The sequence below is a fragment of the Etheostoma spectabile genome, chromosome 12 (genome assembly GCF_008692095.1).
Source record: "Etheostoma spectabile isolate EspeVRDwgs_2016 chromosome 12, UIUC_Espe_1.0, whole genome shotgun sequence".
Classification (NCBI taxonomy): Eukaryota; Metazoa; Chordata; class Actinopteri; order Perciformes; family Percidae; genus Etheostoma; species Etheostoma spectabile.
Window position 1 is genome coordinate 11,663,894 of NC_045744.1, and position 18,742 is coordinate 11,682,635.

An 18,742-nucleotide genomic window follows, 5' to 3' on the forward strand; every position below is an offset into this window, starting at 1 on the left:
TACACACTGTAAATGCATTTGTTTTTTTTGTAGGCTATCTCTGTAGTTGTTGTGACCGGGGTTTTACCGAGGAGTAACATTCACACCGCCACCGGCTTCAGTATCTAAAGTTACCAGAAGTTATTCATTTTCAATGGAAGCCGGCTTCTCTCAGCTGCAAGGAGCAGCAAATCTGTCGGCGTCGTGTTTTGAGCATGTTGAGGGTCAATCAGAAAGTTGAAATTTTCCCAACTTTATGGTAATGAGCTATGCGGCAAGCAGCGGCTAACGCCAGCCGCCAATCAGAATATAGACGTCCTTCGCGCAGGCTGACCCCGGAGAAACATACGATGTAAACTTTTTGTTCCTACCAAAACATTCATTCTGAGGACAAGCTCATAATCGCCGTTGCTGGGTTACCTATCGTTTATAATATAACGTTGTTTGTACATAGGGACCAGTAACGTTACCTGTCGCATCGTCTCTAATGGTCAGCTCACAGTGAAGTCCTGCATGGGTCACTAGATTAGTCTGGCGGCTGCTCGCTCTGCCTGCAAGCCGCGACGGCTCAGCGGTATTGGCCGTGGCTGCGTGTATTTCTCCCGGTCGAACAGAGCACGCCTCAACGTCAGTGCGGCCAACGCGTCAAAAAGCGTCCATGGTGGGGCGGCCAAAGTTGGTGGCGGTGTGTACGGTTAGGGTGGTGTTTTCTGTGAGACATTGTGACATATCTGTAAGTTTTCTCTGCACTGTTTTTCCTTACCTTTATTTGAATCCCCACTAGCTGCTAAAAATGTAGCAGCTACTCTTCCTGGGGTCCACCACATCACACACAGTCAAAATATATACACAAAAAATACCACACATAGAATTGTTCATAGCCTACATTTAAAACAAGACATACAGTGCAAGTAAAAGAATGTCACTGTGTGTACGTGTTTTGTGAATTAATGTCAAGTAAAAATAACACATTCCGACAATACAGTCCATCATAGTTAAATCAATGAATATCTAGTTATTGTTAAAGTGTTTTTTAAATAGTCTTTTAAAACGTATAGTGCCTTCACTATGATAGTTGGCAAGCTGTTCCACATTGTGATGGCTCTAACCATTAAGTGCTTGAGTGGTTTAATAAACCGGTTAATGTGAGAACTTTACTCATTTCTGAATCGTAATGAATACTTACAGTGAGCATGTGTACACAGAACTTTGAATAAAGGGATCTCCGAATCCGAAAAACGCATTTGAAACAAGTTGAGAGGCAAACGCGTGAACTTGCCACTACAGATATGACCACATAAGTTTGACCATGTGTGAAAGTATTATTGTGTGAGAATGTGTGAGTGTGTATTTCTGTGTTTGGTATATTTGACCTTCTGGGTGATTGTTCTGCAAATATGAGCTACGGTATGAGAGGCTATTGTGTATACTATGAAATAACAGTAGAATCCTGCCAGCGCCACCGCGGCATTACGCTGCCTTTGCTTGTTTTTTTGTAAATAAACAAAGCCGGCACAACAGCTGACCTTCTCTGCAGCATTAGTAAGTAATCTCTGTGGGAGAGGAGCCCGAAGGTGTTCAGCTTATCCTACCATTAATACTGGAAACAAAAGCTCACAAAGTTGGCATACCGACTAAAAACAGCCCTGCGCTGAAAATGAAAGATGAAGAAAGTTCAGAATATCTTCACCTACTTCTCCACTCCATTGTTGGGTTGCTGGAAATATCTCAAAATGGCATCACACCATCTGTGTTTAACCAGTTTTTGCAAGAACAAGCAACATGGTGTTTCAGTGTTAAATTGGCACGAGTTGGATTTAAAGGGAAAGTGCTGCTGATGCTGAACAGCAGCTCAAAATATAGTCAACATAAGTATCAATGATAAATTTGCAAGTGATAGTAGCAGGTGTTGTTAGTACCTCCTCAGCAGCCAATTAGAGGATTCTCTTCTGTTGATTTCTTGTCATTATAGTTAGTTAAGTTGCCAAAAGGTGGAAGAAGTATTCAGATCCAGATAGGGGACAAACACCATTACAGCAATGTAACAATACTCCAGTAGTAAAAGTCCCACATTCAAAATCTCACTTGCATTGGCACTTCTACAGGGGAAATCCACTGATTTTACACATCAGACTGTTTACAGGTGTTGGAGAGTATTACTGCATATGTGCAAAAAGCCGAGAAAAGCTTTTTGTGGCTCTAGAGGGTGCTCAGTGAAATCTAATGAATTTATAGTGTTGGTTGGGCTGAAGAGTTAAAAAATTAAACAAATCTGTTGTTGTGGAGTTAGAAATTAGTGAACCTACTAGACCTCTGTAGCCCGCTCCTCATCTCTGCTTTCGTGGCTCAAGGCTACATTATGGTATATTATAGTACAAGTAATGGAAACCCTCAAGTAAAGTAACTCAATACTACACTACAATACTTGAGTAAATGTAGGCTACTTTCCACCACTGGGAGTTAATGATTAAAGTGAAACACATTCACAGTCACAAATTTTCATTATTCTAAATTAACTCACCACAATTTCATAGTTAAAATATTTCTGTATTTTCCATAATGCATCACTGCTGTGGAGTCTACTGGAGTGATTATCACTTTCACAGCAGATCTTTGTCTCGAAACAGGGAGCTCAATGTCCTCTGCAACTTGCATCATCATCTGCTGTGTGTCACAATGCTGGAGCTGTGATGGGGGTCTGCCCTGCCCCTTGTGCCCACCTGAGGGGGGGGTTACAGTTGGCAGCCTTGCTCCTAACCTGTCAGGCTTCCAGAAATGAACCTCTTGGCTGCCAGCAGAAATAGCTTCTTCCTATTTGGGGGTCTGCCCCCAGTCAAGATAAGGGAAGCTTCGCTCTTTAAGAGTTGGGCCAATTCCCAGACACATAGCAGCTCGTGCCACAGGACCCTTTGATTCTGGGCTCTAGATCAGTCACTCTAAACAGAGCTCTGTGCTCTTTCCAGTGGATAGACAGGGTTTAATTTTTATTAAACAGCTTGATATGCAAAGTCTACTTTACATGCTGCGTGATGCAGCCATGTGCAGTTAAGTGGCAAGAACATGTTGTAGTTCTGTTAAGGTTGGAGGATGGATTCCCAAAAGGCCAGCCATACTGGAGCCTTGCTGTGACAGCAGCAGATTTTGTTTACATTGTATATTTTCTATGTATTAGGCAGCTATTTTTAAGAAGAGATTCTTTCTATAAACCACCCAAACTTTTCGTTTTTCCTGTTGTTTATTGTGCAAAGAAATACTAAAAATACATTGCAATAAAGATGTTTACTTTTTTCTAACATTTTAGGGAACAAAGGAATAGATTTTTCGAGCAATGAAAGTAATCTTTAGTTTCATCCCTACTTTGTTTAATGTTATCTCTGCCATGTATCTACCTTGTGTGTGTGTGTGTATATATTTTACATACATGATGTGCAGTTGAGCTCATCCTGCCCACAAATGTGGCTAATTTCCTTTAGACTAAGGAAAAGCAAATTTATTAGCAGGTCCAGTTAACATCAGAGCAGCAGTTCCCGCCAGTGGCCATGTGATTAAATCACACAGAGTGAGTCTCAGGGAGCTGGGTAATGAAGGGACAGGCTGTCGGATGCCTTCACACCCCTCCCTCTTCCTCCACCTTGTCATACTGAAGCTCAGCCCGAGCCTGGGACAGGAGGCGGGGTGGAGCACAAATACCAACGCTCACATAAATGCATGGACAAACTTCATTTCCATGTATTACAGCAATTCAAGACCAAAACATGCATGTAGTCTTTTTTGTTAATACACAAAGTCATGAGCATGAATTCACAAGAAGACCCAAATACAAAAATGCACTAACACAAAGAAAGAATAAAAGAGTTTACGTATCTGTAAATTAGCTATCACAATAATAAAACGATGAAACAACCACCACAGGACACACACCCGTGTTTATCCAACCACCCTTGACTGGAGTTAATACCAGAAAAGGAAACTAATTTGCACATTTTCCTCCCCAGCAAATTGACTATTTAAAAGAATAATGACAAAAAACAAAAGCTCCGTAAATCAACAGTGAGACAAAAAATAAAAAAACCATAAATCTTACTTTGCAGCCTCACCAAATTCCTCAATCGTGCCAAAAATAAGCATTAAAAGCTCTTTAAAATACGGGTGATAGCTTTTGGTTACAGGCAGTCCCCATTTTCATGCCTGGCAATGGTCTTTTATGGCGAGGGACCTAATACAAGATTTCTGTTCTAGTGCAAACACAGTGGCCATGGGCACCAAGGAACAGCTGCCGTATAATTGAATTAACATTCGCCTTCTGCTTCGGCACTCAACTCTGTGCTGCAAACTCATACACATCTCTCCACGAGCTCCATCAACCGGCCCATGAATATGCATGCTGCTTGTGATAAATATGCGTTCTGTGTGTAATGTTTGTGGAGCTGTCTATATGGGGGATAAAGAGCTATATACTGACTATGTTGGGAGTGTGACACAGTGTACATCAAGTCTGTTGATCATTTTTAGTGATATAGCCCCTCTGAGGCCGGGAGAGGTGGTGTTGGTGGAGCCCCAGTGTGATTTAAGGTCTAATAGAGACATCTAGTGGATTACTGACTGTGAGACATGTACATGTTATAGCTAATGCGCAATACAGTTCATAGGCTTTGTTTACTAAATGTAATTCTATGTTCTTATTTCAATCTAATGAAGCTTAAATATCCTATCCATATTGTGAGATATTACTACAGTAAAATCAGTGTTATCTTTCATATTATATGGCACAAGTCTGTAAAAAAAGCTTTATTAGACTACATCAATTAAATAACCTGACACATCTACACTTTTAGAATCAAAAGGAAAATAAAATATCACCAAAGCAGACAATACACAGATTACAACAATGTAAACTCCACCGCAACTGCAGCCCATATCCAAGCAAACAGTTAAACAGCTCTGCACAATTTTTACACATGTAACGTTAGTGAACACACATGCACAACGCTACGCGTTTTCTAGCAATTTTGACCTTCTCTTCTGGAGAAAGTTAAAACCATCATAGAAAGTTTGTTGTTGTACTTGCCTGTCTGAATGGCTTTATGGGAGTTGTGAGCACTGCAAAGTCCTCACTATCTGCCCCAATGTTCCACTTCTCAGCTTGTTCACTCTGAGAGGATAATATAACCAGTCCACTCAGTCTCTCTGTCACACTGAGCTCCTCAGACCTTTCAAACATTTCATGCTAAATGACACTGCACTCACAACTGTGACAGAGGTTAACAGTCACAAACAGCAGATCCAACATGACCATTTTAGCATTAGGCTTGTTAGCCATACCCAGCATGCATCTGTACATAGTGGTTATGTTTCATTTGGGTCACTGAGCGTTCTGGCTGGGTGGTGCATTAAACCAGTGATTCAGTTAAGTAGATGCAACCTTCTGTTGATTTCACCTGTGCTGAGATAAAATATTGCTAACTTTAACCCATAATTATTGTACTGTACGTACTGAAACCATCCATAGCAGTCCCCTTCAACTGGTCCCAAAACAGCCCAGTTAGATAATGGATGCTGTGCACATAGTCTGTGTAAACCTTTACAATCATTCCCCAAAACAACCAAGCAGGCCTGCCTTATTGCACAATCCAAGTTTTCTTTAACCTTGGCATTTTCAGTGTGTAGTTTGCTAGCTCGAAGTTTGTTGTTGTTTCCCAAAGAGAACAGTTTGAGAACCATAACAAACAAAAATCCGGCAATTATACTTAAAATGTACTTTCATTGATTCAGACTACTATCCTCCAGCAGAAACACTGTCTATGCAAACACAGAAGAAATTGTATACTACTTTTACACTAGATTGTTGTAGATTGTCTCTTGTCATCTCTTACATTAAAAACACATTCCGATGAGATATACTATGCTCAGTTTAAACAGGGGGAATGATAACAGCAATAGAAAAACAGTTTCAATGCTGATATGTGCACACAAAAAATTGTGAACCTATCCTTAAACTGTTTTTGTTAATTTTGTAGACGTTTAATTGATGAATCAAAAAAATAGAAGCACCCCTTGATCTTACACTTCGCAAAATACAACCCTGACACTACACTGATCTTCCATGTGTAAAATCAGCAGAGTGTCCTTTAAATATGTCATATAACACTGGTAAAATGAAGACAGGCAGACATGATCTGAGCCCTTTGAGTCCAAATTTATTGATACAGCTGTGCAGTCACAGAGCATGGTGGCACACACGACCGCCTGGCCGGCATGGGACAGTGACACACACATGCATGCACATACATGCACACACACCCATACACACTCTCTTAGTCCCTCTGTCTATTCGTATCTGTAGTGGAGGTTGAACCTAAGGCGGTGTTTTTTTGTTAGATAGATAGTTTGACTTCTCACCTTTGTTTTTTAATAGTTTACCCACCATTTAGCCCAACTTCATTTAATCATTTCATCTTTATAACATTTCTACTTCTGTTTTATATATGTAAACATATCCAGTGGAATCGGCCTGATATGGTAGTCCATACACAAAATATGAGCATTGGATCGTTAATGTGGAAAAAAAATGCTGACATCTATTTGTTGATTATGCTTTTAAGGGTGATAATTATATACCAGCTGTAACAGTCCACTGCATCACTGTTTGTTTCCGTCTCTCTCTCTATCTCTCTCTCTCTTTCTTTCACTCACTCACACACACACACACACACACACACACACACACACACACACACACACACACACACACACACACAACACACACACACACACACACACACACGCTCACGCACACACATTCACACACAACTTAAGTCACATTCGGGGACATACAAAGACATACATTAATTTCTTGGCTACTTACTCTTACCCTAACCACAGACCCAAAAAATTTACCAATTGGTGAGGCCGTCCCCAGTTAATTAGCCTTTAGCCTAAATGTGTCCCCCAAAGTAGCCCATGTCAAGAACACACTTACACACACATTCACACGCTCTCATCACACTCTCAGTAATAGAGCAGGTCACAGTGAGGAGATCATAAATGCACATTAAGTATTTTTCGGCAATTTTACACACACACACACACACACACACACACACACACACACACACACGCTTGCATACACACACACACAAACACAAACACACACTTTACATCCATTTAACCTCAGTCAACAGTTTAAGATCTGTCATAGAGTGATTCAGACTAAACAAGGAAACAAAGCATTAAACAAACAACAAATAATCTTTTCATAGTGAAACACCATGTTATGAAGTCTTTACCTGTCATAAATTCAGCTATGTTTCTGATTATGTTTGGTATAAATTCTTGTTAAATATTCATACAGTAGGCTATCACAGTAGCAAGTGAAAGATGGAGCAAACTACAAGACTGTACATGTGTTGGTCCCTGGATACAGAAAGCATAGTCCACTTTTCCAAGTGTCAGGCAGGCTATTTTGAGCACACAATGAATTCTATTTATGAATAACATTCTTATATGATTGTTACACTTAAGATTTACAGTTATGAGTTTTGAGCCATTTGAATTGTTTTGACTTCAGAGCGGGTGGAATACAACATATCTAACAGACACACACAGGGACAAATAAAACCAGAGAGGAGAGACAAAATGACAACAGAACAATGTCATTACAAGTTGACAACATACTTTTTGACAACCCAGCAAACTTTACAGTAAAACCAAACAAAAAGCTATAAATCTATAAAATAGATTTTTCTAAATGAAAAAGAGCAAAATATACCACTATAAATATTACACATCTGCATCTACATCAAACTTCTGACTTTCCAGACAGACTTCCCAACAGTGTCTTACATAAAAGTCTTTACTCAAGACTCTTAAGAGCGACTAATTTGAGTAGGATATGATCTGTTTTGTTTGACTGTACCTGAATCAGCACAGATTCAAATGACATCACAAAATCAGTTTTCCTACAGGTGAAAGGTGTGAAAAGGAAAGTACATCTATATAGGCACACATTCAGGCAGCTGGCTTGCTAACCACTGACTGTATTTTTAGGTAGAAAGTAGCATGTGGTTACATTACATGATAAACTGCTTTATATCTCAACACAAAGTTCTGTTTATAATATAAAAATGAGAAGTGTGTATTAAAACAAACAGGCTAAAAAAGAATTCCAACAGTTTTATATAAATGTATAGGTGTTAAATTATTTAACCCTTCTGAACCCCTGTTAAAGTATAGATAACAGTATACACATGTACAGTATACTTTAAAATAAATGCCAAGAACTTGATCTTGGCACAATCAATTTTAGGATTTCCATACCAAAATAATTTTAAACATAAGGAAAAACAAAATAAAAGTGCAAAATTTTCAGGAAAAAACTCATCAGTATGCAAATACTGCCAAAATGCTTCTTTCATCCAATTACACATTAAGTATATAGTAAAAGCTGCATTGCAGAGGTTCAATATTTTACATATGCACAGTAAGCAATATTTGCATCTCCTATACACAACATTACAAGCCTTAAAAACCTGGCAAACAACCAAGAAGCAGATACAGTTTGGACTAATAGCCTCGGATGCATCACAGAAGCATGATGGATTCAACTGGCTAATAGGTGTAAGAGCACACTGTAAACACGTCAAAAAAAACATTACACCAACAACCTCGTAGGCGAAGCTGCTCTTACATAACTGTACTGCAAAAAAATACATATATACGATATTTTTTCTAATTCAGCGACAATGTTGACTTTTTGCTACAGCTTAAATACATATAAGAAGGCATTGAGAAGAAGTTTTTTGACGAAAAAATGACATACAGTATGAGGATATTAGACACATCTAGTGCATGATTCATATAGGACACAACAAGTGCAAAACAAATGTGAATGTCAAAAAAAATGGTAAAGAAAAAGATTGTATGTATTATAAAAACTTGAATGTGTGATATGTTTGAAATGTAAAAGTTGCATTCTAAGTTTTGGACATTTTTCAACCCAATATCTTACAGTATATCACAAAAAAATATCTGTTGTGGTGTATTGTATTGTGTTTTTAAAACTCCTCCTCAGATCCATACATATACAAACTTCCAATATATACAATAAAGAGGACAGAAATAATATATTAACCTGGCTACAAGGAACACAGAGGCATGTAATTGCACAATGTCTGGGTAATGTGAAAGGGAAAAAAATGAGCCACAACTGGTGAAAAGAAACTTTTTTTGTCGTAGCCTCTGCAAACAGGAGGTTCCCAACAGGAGCTCCTAAAGGACAGGGGAAAGTTCTGTTTTCTATATAGAGTGGAAGTGTTTAAGAAGCATTTTCTAGTAAAATTGTAGAGCTATAAACCTGTGAATTCAACCCCAGTTTACTATACACATACTCATGTGCTATACATACTGTTTAGCAGCTATATAAGTCCTTCTATTTTGCGTTTTCCACAAATCTGCATGTATTATTCAGTAAGTACCAAAATAAATGACTGTGACGCAACACCTACTGTCTCTAAATAACCTTATGTTACCAAGAGATAGTCAGAGATGCATAACACAGGAGTGAGATGTGGGACTTGTACAAAGACTACATGTCTGTGGCTGAGTTGAACACACAACTTTGAGCACAGTAAAAGATTGGATAACTAAAAAAAGAACATTTTCAGTGTCAGTGTTACAAAGGCTCCTCTTGATCCCCACCATCGCTGACGTCACCTTATCAGGTCTAACCCTATCAGTAAGCAGGTAGGTAGTAATAATGCACATGGGTAGAGTTGCAAGCTCTGTATATAAGAGCCTAGGAGTATAAACAAGGTAAAAGTAAAAACAGTTGATCACAGAGACAAAAAAGGAAGTGAAAGTGTCAGTTTCTTGGTGTCCTGTAGAGGGCGTCACAGTCCAACTAATGGACTTTCCTCTGGTGTGAGTTTGAGTCCCTCCTTACAGGTTAAAGCAGGGTTAGGTCAGCAGCAAAGATGATGCAGAAGAATGGCCGCAATTCTCCCCAGCTCGCTTATTCCATCGCCACCTCTGCTTTGGGAAAACAAACAAAGAATATTAATAATTTAGGTGAGATTACATCAACAAACTGATCATCTATTATGGGGAAATCTCCCTGGAGGACGACTAATTCCATGGATTATTATTTCTGTTTAATCTTCTGATCAAATCACAACAAATCTGGTCAAATGTTCCACATGATTAATGAGCTATCTTCAACTGATTCAAAATAGTGTTTAAATTGCTGACAATAACTGTCTTTGAATCAACATTTACACACTGCAACCGCTATAAATCTTCATGTAGGTACACATACAGTGTTATCCTTGTATTTCAGAGCAGATGTTGCAGATCTTTCCAGAGCCTAATGAAGATTTAGGAAGAGTGAATTGAAATAATGGTTGAATTTTTTTTTCATATTGTCATGAAGTACATGCCAGTTTATTACAGTACATACAAGTGTTTCTATTATTCTGTCCATCCCATTTATATCAAAGAGATTAGGCTGAATGACAGAAACACCTCTGTATAATATAGCATTAGCTTAAAAGTTTAAAAGTAAATTACAAATGACTTTAATGAAGGTAGGATTTATTGCAGGGCTGTTCTGATCTTTAGCTGGGTGTACCTAATAAATTGGAAACTCAGTGTAGACACTTTAGTTTACACACTTTTTTGTCAGTAGTCGTGGGCTGCAGGAATAAACTCACCATTGTCACTTTTGTTATTTTTTTCTTCATCCTCTGGAGATTCAGTCCCTTCAGACAACTCTCCTAAAAAGTCAGACTAGTCGTCTTATTTGTCATACTCACACACATATATTAATGGCAAACATGTACTCAATCCAAACAAGAAAACTAAATCCTTAAAGCATCCTCTCTCCTTTATAAACTTTGCAAGAACATGTTATAAGAACATGTTCATCCATACTGACCTGCCAGTCATTACAAACTCATAGCGTGCAGCAAAACATTGTTTAACCCATGGAACTTTATTCAAATTCTAGTGGACTTTGTCTTGCATTGATTCAAAACATTAAAAAGGTAATGTTGAATAAATGTTACAATGTTGAAACACATATCTCCTACAAACATTGCAATAACATACAAAGCCCCATAAATACAAGAGTCACGGTGGGAATTTCTTTTTGAAGTTCTTTTACATTCTCTAGCAACACACTAACTGTTCCTATGGATCATATAGCCCATTTACACATATTGCCATATGTCCCATCATGCTGTGGGATTTCACAGTTAAAGGGACATACCGTTCTGTAGTGGAGGATTCTTGTGTGTGGCGCTCCCAGGCTGCACTTCTGGTTCTGTTTCCCCCATGTTACCATCTTGTTCGCTGACCTCCGCTGACTCTGGCTCTTCTCCCTCCAATTCGTCCTCCTTTGGTTCAGGCTGTTCTGGTTCTGTGTGGACCTCCTGGGGCTCCATAGCTTCTTCCTGCTGGGCTTTCTCCTCCAATTCCCTTTTAGCTCTTTCCTCTGCCTCTGAGGTCACATGGAGGGTGGAGGCAGAATAGCACATGTGTGAATGTGTGTATCATTCATTCAGTCATCAATATCCATGTGCATTAATTCATTGATACCTGATTCCTACTTCAAGCCAGTAAATGTTGAGTGAGCTCATTGGACTGTTTGTTTTGTTTCCGACCAGATATATCTAACCTTTTTATGAATATTAAATTGAAGAGAAACTCTTAACCTGAACCCTATTTTCCCATGTTTTTGTGCCTAAGTGACTTATGGAGACAACAATATTTTAAACTGGTCCAGTATTGAGCGTTTCCGTTTGTGGGGAGAAAATGTTTCAACAAAACAAGTTTCTTTCCAAGATTATTTTGCCGAGCCACTGTTTCAGCATCTGGAATTTAGTAATGCCAGATGATTGTGATTGGTTTAAAGAAATGCAACAACACTGAGTATTTTTTTTTTATGGTCAGAATTTTTCACTCCTAACCCAGAATGTATCTGTGGTGTAGCCAGACCATACTCCACAGCGCTGTGAAGATAGGTCAGGCAATGCAAGACTAATGGCTTATAACTGAGGTATAAAGGACAAGTTAATGATTTACAGGGGCGATTCTAGGATGAGACCTTTAGGGGGGCTCAGCCTGTAATGACAATGTGACATGGATACAGTGCCTTGCAAAAGTGTTAACCCCCTGCTAAATCAGATAATAGTGGAAAAACAATATGTATTTATTATTACAACAAAGCATAAATGCAAAATTATATTATGTTATTATTATTATTATATACACAAAAAAGCTACAAAAGTCCCTTTATGGACTACCAGAATCAAATGAAATAGTAATGAGGCTTAAATAAAAAACAAATAAAAAATAAAACTTTCCTTGACTGGGTTACAGGTGCAAAACATTGGAGACAGCAACACAAGATATTAAAGCTGTTTCTTTGAACATAATTGATTGTTTGCCCTCTGTCACTAACAGACAAGTTCACAAACTCTAACTTGAAGCACTAAAATTGATTAAAAGAAATATATTTGCTTTTTATTATTATATTTTTTTAAATAATTTTTAGGGGGGCTAAGAAGAAATGTAGGGGGGCTGGATTCCCCCTAAAATGGGTCTGAAATCCCCACTGATGGTTTATTCTCATTTAATAAAGCTTTATTTACAACATAGAAACCCTCATAATGGGTGGTTAACTAGAAAGTAGTCTCACTTTGCCAGACCAACTTCCACAGCGCTGCGGAGGAGGGTCTGGCTACTGCACACAGCCTTCCGGGATGGGAGAAACACATGTTCTGGTTCATTTGAATTTCTTTAAACCAATTACAATCGTCAGGAGCAATCCCTGAAGTGGAACATCATCAAGTGGTACCAACTTACATAAATAATGATTTAAATAAAAACATGCATGTGGACGTTCTGATCGCTATGTATTCCACAATAATGCAGGTCAGTCAAAATCCCCCTTTAAGTGAGCTAAGAGCTTTGCAGATGTTAACAGCATTACAGCTTTATGAAACAAATTACCCCATTCAGACAGATCAGTTTTACCAGGACCTTCATGTTCCCTGAGTCCCCAAATCACCTTCATTTTTTTGTATGTTATTACTGGCTGTTACCTTTAGCAGCCTGAGCTTTCCACCTCTCTCTGTTCTGATAAACCTCTTCATTCCACAAGGCCTTGAAGTTCTTCTGGTCCACCGTCAGCAGAGAGCTTTGTCCAGACGAGCTGCTGTCAGAGCTCTTCAAACTGTGCCTCTTGGTCTCTTCTGAGCTAAGACTGTTCAGACTGGACAGAAAAAATTAGAAGGAAGAAGGGAGTTAAAAGTTCAACAATACTTTAGATTATTGCAGCCCTGTGTGGCTCTACTGACAGTGGTGTTTTGAGCTAAATTCTAATGTCAGCATGCTAAATGCTCACAAAGACAATGCTGTCATGGTGAGATGTTTAGTAAGTATAATGTTTACCTTGTTCACCATCTTAGTTTAGCATGTTAGCATGCTAACATTTGCTAAACACAGTACTGAGAAAGATGGGAATTTCATTAATTCGCAGGTATTTAGTAAACCAAAGTATTGGACAAATTGAACCGTTCTTTGACCTAATGATAGAGCTAAATGAAAAGTTAAAGAGGCACTCCACAATTTTAAACGTAGTTCAGTTTATTCTTCATTAAGAGCAAGTGTGAAAATGTATTTTGTTGTTCAGGAGGGAGCTTTAAAAAGTTTAATAGCTTTACAAACTTAACTTAAATTAGTGTCCATTTAAGAGGCAGGGGTCTGATAAACGATGCTGTCAACTTGCATTATAGGCTTGACTCATGATAGGGACTAAAAGTCAGAACATCTCACGTTCTGCTGCTTTAATCTGAACGTTTTTTTTTCAAATATGTTTGAGTCCCACAACCATTGAAGTGCAATACTAAATTGCTAGAGTACTGCTTTTAGGAATTAGTTTTTCCTATTCATCATGTGAGGCATATGGACGCTTGTTGAGACATTTCAGTCAGGACCAAAGTGGTGGTAAACAAACCGACATTGCCATCCCTAGTTTGGCAAAAAAAACAGGAGCTTTCAGATTCAGAGGCACAATGAGAAAGAAAGAGAGAAAGACAGGGTGGATAATCAGAGAGCAGACATAGTTACAGAAGATTGAAAGCAGCTATAAATGCTGGGAAGAAAAGTCCATGGAACCCCATTAGCACCCAGGAGTGTACAAAGACAAGGAGACTGCACAAGTGGAAATTCTATCTGAGATTTCCACTCGGTTAACTTTGACTGGAGGCCCACTGAGTGATGCTAATGACTGCAGTTGAGGAGAACAGGGAGGGTGATATTGATGTGCAGGTGCAACGGAAGATGCAGAGCCATATTCCCCAAGTACTGCTGTATTTTCCGGTAAGCTCACTTTAAAAGACACAAATAATAGACAATTGTTTAAAACTATCTTTCTCTGGATAGTTTAATTATTACTAATGCAAAAGCAAGTGGAATTTACTTTTTTATCTTGATGGTTTCAAAGTAGTGCGCCGATTAATTAAGCTAGTGGAGATGAAATCTCTTTGTGTTGTATCTCTCAAGAGGCTATTGTGTATGCCAATCCAGCACTGAAGCCACTCTTGATCAGTGATGACGAGTTTAGCATCTCTAAAATATCAATTTCAAGGTTTGTGGCTCTGCCCGATGAAAGGTGGAGACATTTCCATGCACAGAAATGGATTACTCATGGGAGACTCATTTGGTGTTCTCAATACATCCATTTGATATGCTGTTACTGCAGGAGAGCTGCTGAGGTTTAATCACGTCATTGAGCGAGCAGTTACTGGAATAGCAGGTGAAGGGAAGAAAACAGTAGATTTTCCATTCTTGATTAAGCAGGCAGGTTGATTAAAATTACAGCCACCCACTTCCATCTGCTCAGTCCTGCTCTGAACAGCATAAAAGAATCCAAAGTTTTCATTTACAAATGAAAGTGCTGTAGCTCACCTTGAGCGTCTAAAGCCGGCAAAACCTGAATGGGATGCCTCGTCAATAAGCGGTTTGACAATACGTTCCATCATGTCCGTCAGCACAGTGAAGGTGGGCACCACAATGAAGTCGATGAACCCTGGTGATAAAGATTTTAGCAATAACAAAATAATATCAGTGCATATTTTCACATTCATTATTTACGTGATTGGGGTGAAAATATTCCCCAAAAAGCACTAAATAAAGCTGGAATTTATGAAATTAAGATTGGAAAATAAGTCCACACATATTTACAGAATGTTTGAAAGTAATTATCAAATCTGAGATACAAATAAAAATAAGTCTATAGGTGTCATTAGACTGTCCAACTGCCAAAATTAGAATGGGAGAAGCGAACTTTTAAAAGATCACAAAAAAGAAAAGAAAAGAAAATGCGAATTAGAAGCGTTCCGTCCATCAACTGCATTGGAGCGATTAAACTAGACTATGCAAAGCGTACTTTTGTCACCAGTTTACGTTATGCATGGCTGTAGATTGCAAACCGACTTGCTAAATCAAAGAGTTTACAAGCTAAATTATTTGGCTAAAAAGAGAGAGGTAGCATTAAAGTTGTTGCGCACCGCAACTCCACTACACACCTTGTGCTACAAGTGTACAGCGCACTGGATGGGACCCATATCCCGATCCTTCCACCACCATACTGGGACTATAGTCATTTGAGTTAAATGTTTGCGATACTATACTAATGCAATACTTCAAAATGAGCATAAAATTGTTCTTTTTCTTTTCACCTTTCAGCCATAAAATGATAACTTATCTTCTTGGTGGAAGTTGTTTTCATTTTGTTGTTTATCATGTACTATCAATTCTCTATCAAGAAAACTGTCATACTATCATTATCAAGGGAAGCACAATAACCAATTTCATCTGAATTTGTTACTTGAAAGACTAATATGAATGTACAGAAATAAAGAAACTACCTTGACAAAAGAAAAAAAAAAATCTGCTGGAGCAGAACTTGTATACCCATAGATACCACAGCATTATGCAGGTGGTGTACATGAAGAGAAACCACTCACCAATCTGGGACTGGGCCACCATTGTGGACTTTCGGTCACAGAGCGGAGAGAACGGCACGCCAAGCTCGGATTCTTTGTCCCCCTGGAAATACAGCAGCTTTCTCAGTCCAAATTGTTCTCAGTCTTTGGTTTCTATAAAGAAATGTACCTCACTACCACACATGCACACACAACTGACTGACACTACACAAACACAATGCCATCATATGTTCACACTTCTATCAACAGGCTTGTCTGGCCCCCGCCCCCACGTTGCTTTTGGGCCACAAATGTGTTTCATTTTCTCTTCTGATTTGTCACAAATAGATGAGATGTGGAGTCGGGAGGCAATGTTCTTTGGAGAGGCTATTTATCGGCAAGATAAAGACCTCATGAAAGCAGCAACAATAACAATAGCACTGATAATGAGAACAATGTGGATTAATAATGGAAGAGATGAAAGCAATGTGGCACCAGTTAAACGCCTGTCCTTCTTGTTGATGTTAACAAATCCACAATTTATTATTTATAGACAGATGCATTGTAATAGAAGTAATGTTGTGCATATTAATCTGCTATGGCGCTTTGTCATGGCATCTTTTTTTTGAACGACAAGAAACAGAAAGAGTGTCTGCAATTAAATGTATGAATATGACTGCATATTTTTCTAATATAAAGTGCTTTGGGAGGTAGAGTTGTGCCAAAGCACCATATTAAAACAATCATTCACTAATATTGTCATTACTTTATTCCTGGTGTGAAAGAAACTGAACACACTTGGGACTAAACTGGAAAAATAGATACATAGTAGTACATGATAGTACATTCCTAAACACCAGTACCAAAGGAGCAGCTAAAAACAATTTAAGTTTACTATTTTCAGAAAAGATAAATCAACTATACATATAGTTATATGTATGTTTTTTCATCTTTTGGCCATTCTAAGAGATCCTAGCACAATAGTTTCTCCCAGACTCCGCAGCTGGTAGCATAGCATCAGTTGTTACAGCAGGAAGACCACAGGGCTATTTTAAGGTCAAGAATAAACTTTGCATCTCAACTTTTAAAACAACATGGTCTACAAGTCCTTAAAGTAATCAGAATTCCTTCAAATGGGCGAATACGACCTGCTGAGGAATGCACCTGAACTTCATTTCGGTTTTCCAGTTCAAGGACCCTTAAAGTTTGCATGCTTGCTCAATGTCATTGTTTAGTGCGACACTCAAATGAAGTGGCACCATCAGTTACCTTTTTGGTTCACCTGAACTCTTACTTAACTCCAGTTTCTGTCTATAACAGTTATGGGGAGGCGATGTTTTCAACTGTATGGACATTTTAGAGGCTGTAGGTGTTTCTTATATTTGGCTCTGTGTATGTGACTACATGAAAGCATGCTATGTTCTCTCATCATGCATCTGAACTTCACATCTTCAAACCACTGAAGCATACACTGGATCCACCACCCATGCATTACTCTGTGACCTGTCTGGGTACTGTACACCCACTCACCTGTCGGAAGAACTCCTCTAGTAGGGAGGTGGTCCAGCGATGGTGGAGGTCCCAACTTTTGGCTGGGTGGCTGATGTCTGCCGTGTGCAGCAGCAATGAAAGGGCTTTGGGCTTGTCAATGCTGCAAAAGAAAAAAAAAACTGAAATCGGCCAGAGACACTGGCTTTTTATGTGTGGAATGTTGTTTTTAAGTGAAGTAACAAATCTCTACAAATTTATCAACTGAAGTTTTATGTATTTTGCCTTTGAAAAAGATGTCTAAATCATTACAGATGTAGCCAAATGGTTTTGTAGGTAACATAATAACTTGGTATGTAGTATGTGGTGGTTAAATCTGGTATGCCAAACCCCTGATTAGTCAATGTCTTGCAAAAACTACATTATGAAGGCAGACATTACTGCTAGAACTGCAACAAGGTTATTGGAAAAAAAAACGGAGAAAGGATACAAGAACATTTCAAAAGCACTGAGTGTCCCTGAAGACAGTATGGTCAATCATAAAAAGAAAAATGGAAAAAATGTGGCACAGCTGCAAATGTTTCTATAGCAATCTGTTCACAAAATTGGCCATCTGTGCAAGAACAGAAGAATAAAATATGAAAAAGTCATTGGCCTGTATACAGTATACTCCTTATGGTGCCTAGTTTAGGATGTTTCACCATGGTAAAGCCAAAAACTATGTCAATGTGCTTAATGTGGCTAGTGTTTAAGTGCAACATGTGCACAAACAATTTCAACTGGATCATATTTATCTAAAGCACACAAGATTAGCAGCAGATGGAGTATTAACTCACCATTGGAGGTTGCATAATTGCAAAAGATGCATAGAATTAAAATGAGCAACATGTAAGATCACTTAAAATATCTGGTATTTCAATGGCTTACTGCAGAAGGGTTCGGGAGTCTGTAGGTTGAGGAGCATTTTTACTTTAAGGATAAAGCAGTTGATATTGTCAACAAATCCCATACATAGTCCAAGACAACCAATGTTGTAGTCTGTCTCTTGATTATTTATCCCTACCCTGTCTGTGCCACTCAGCCCAAGGTGCGTTCCTATTGAATACTTAAATCTTTATTTTTTAAAAAGGCCTGGTGATTTCTTTGAAACTAACGTTACTTAAACAGAAATAACCATTGCATTTGTTAGGTACTATTTTCAGTGGGGGATTAATACACATTTGGTGGTGTGTATTTCTAAAAGGATATGTGGATTGACCTAAAATAAATCACAGTTTGTGTTTATGGTA

General features: G+C 38.5%; 1 protein-coding gene across 4 annotated transcripts in view; it reads right to left on the minus strand.

Annotated features, from left to right (window-relative positions):
- Positions 1–2,609: 2,609 nt before the first annotated feature.
- pde1cb (phosphodiesterase 1C, calmodulin-dependent b) overlaps positions 2,610–18,742 on the minus strand; it is a 106,713-nt gene continuing 90,580 nt past the window's right edge. For 2 of the 4 annotated variants that reach the window (XR_004334238.1, XR_004334240.1), the window contains 9 exons: positions 17,496–17,616; positions 16,008–16,089; positions 14,947–15,067; positions 13,080–13,249; positions 11,243–11,473; positions 10,686–10,748; positions 9,686–10,008; positions 5,926–5,935; positions 2,610–2,619 (listed from right to left, as the gene is read on the minus strand). Coding sequence is in view for 1 of the 4 variants with exons in the window: in XM_032530461.1 (XP_032386352.1) it covers positions 9,989–10,008; positions 10,686–10,748; positions 11,243–11,473; positions 13,080–13,249; positions 14,947–15,067; positions 16,008–16,089; positions 17,496–17,616 (808 nt within the window). In the remaining 3 variants the exon portion in view is untranslated. Of the gene's footprint in view, positions 2,620–5,925; positions 5,936–6,156; positions 10,009–10,685; positions 10,749–11,242; positions 11,474–13,079; positions 13,250–14,946; positions 15,068–16,007; positions 16,090–17,495; positions 17,617–18,742 lie in introns of those variants that run through there. The other 2 variants (XR_004334239.1, XM_032530461.1) reach the window with 2 other exon arrangements.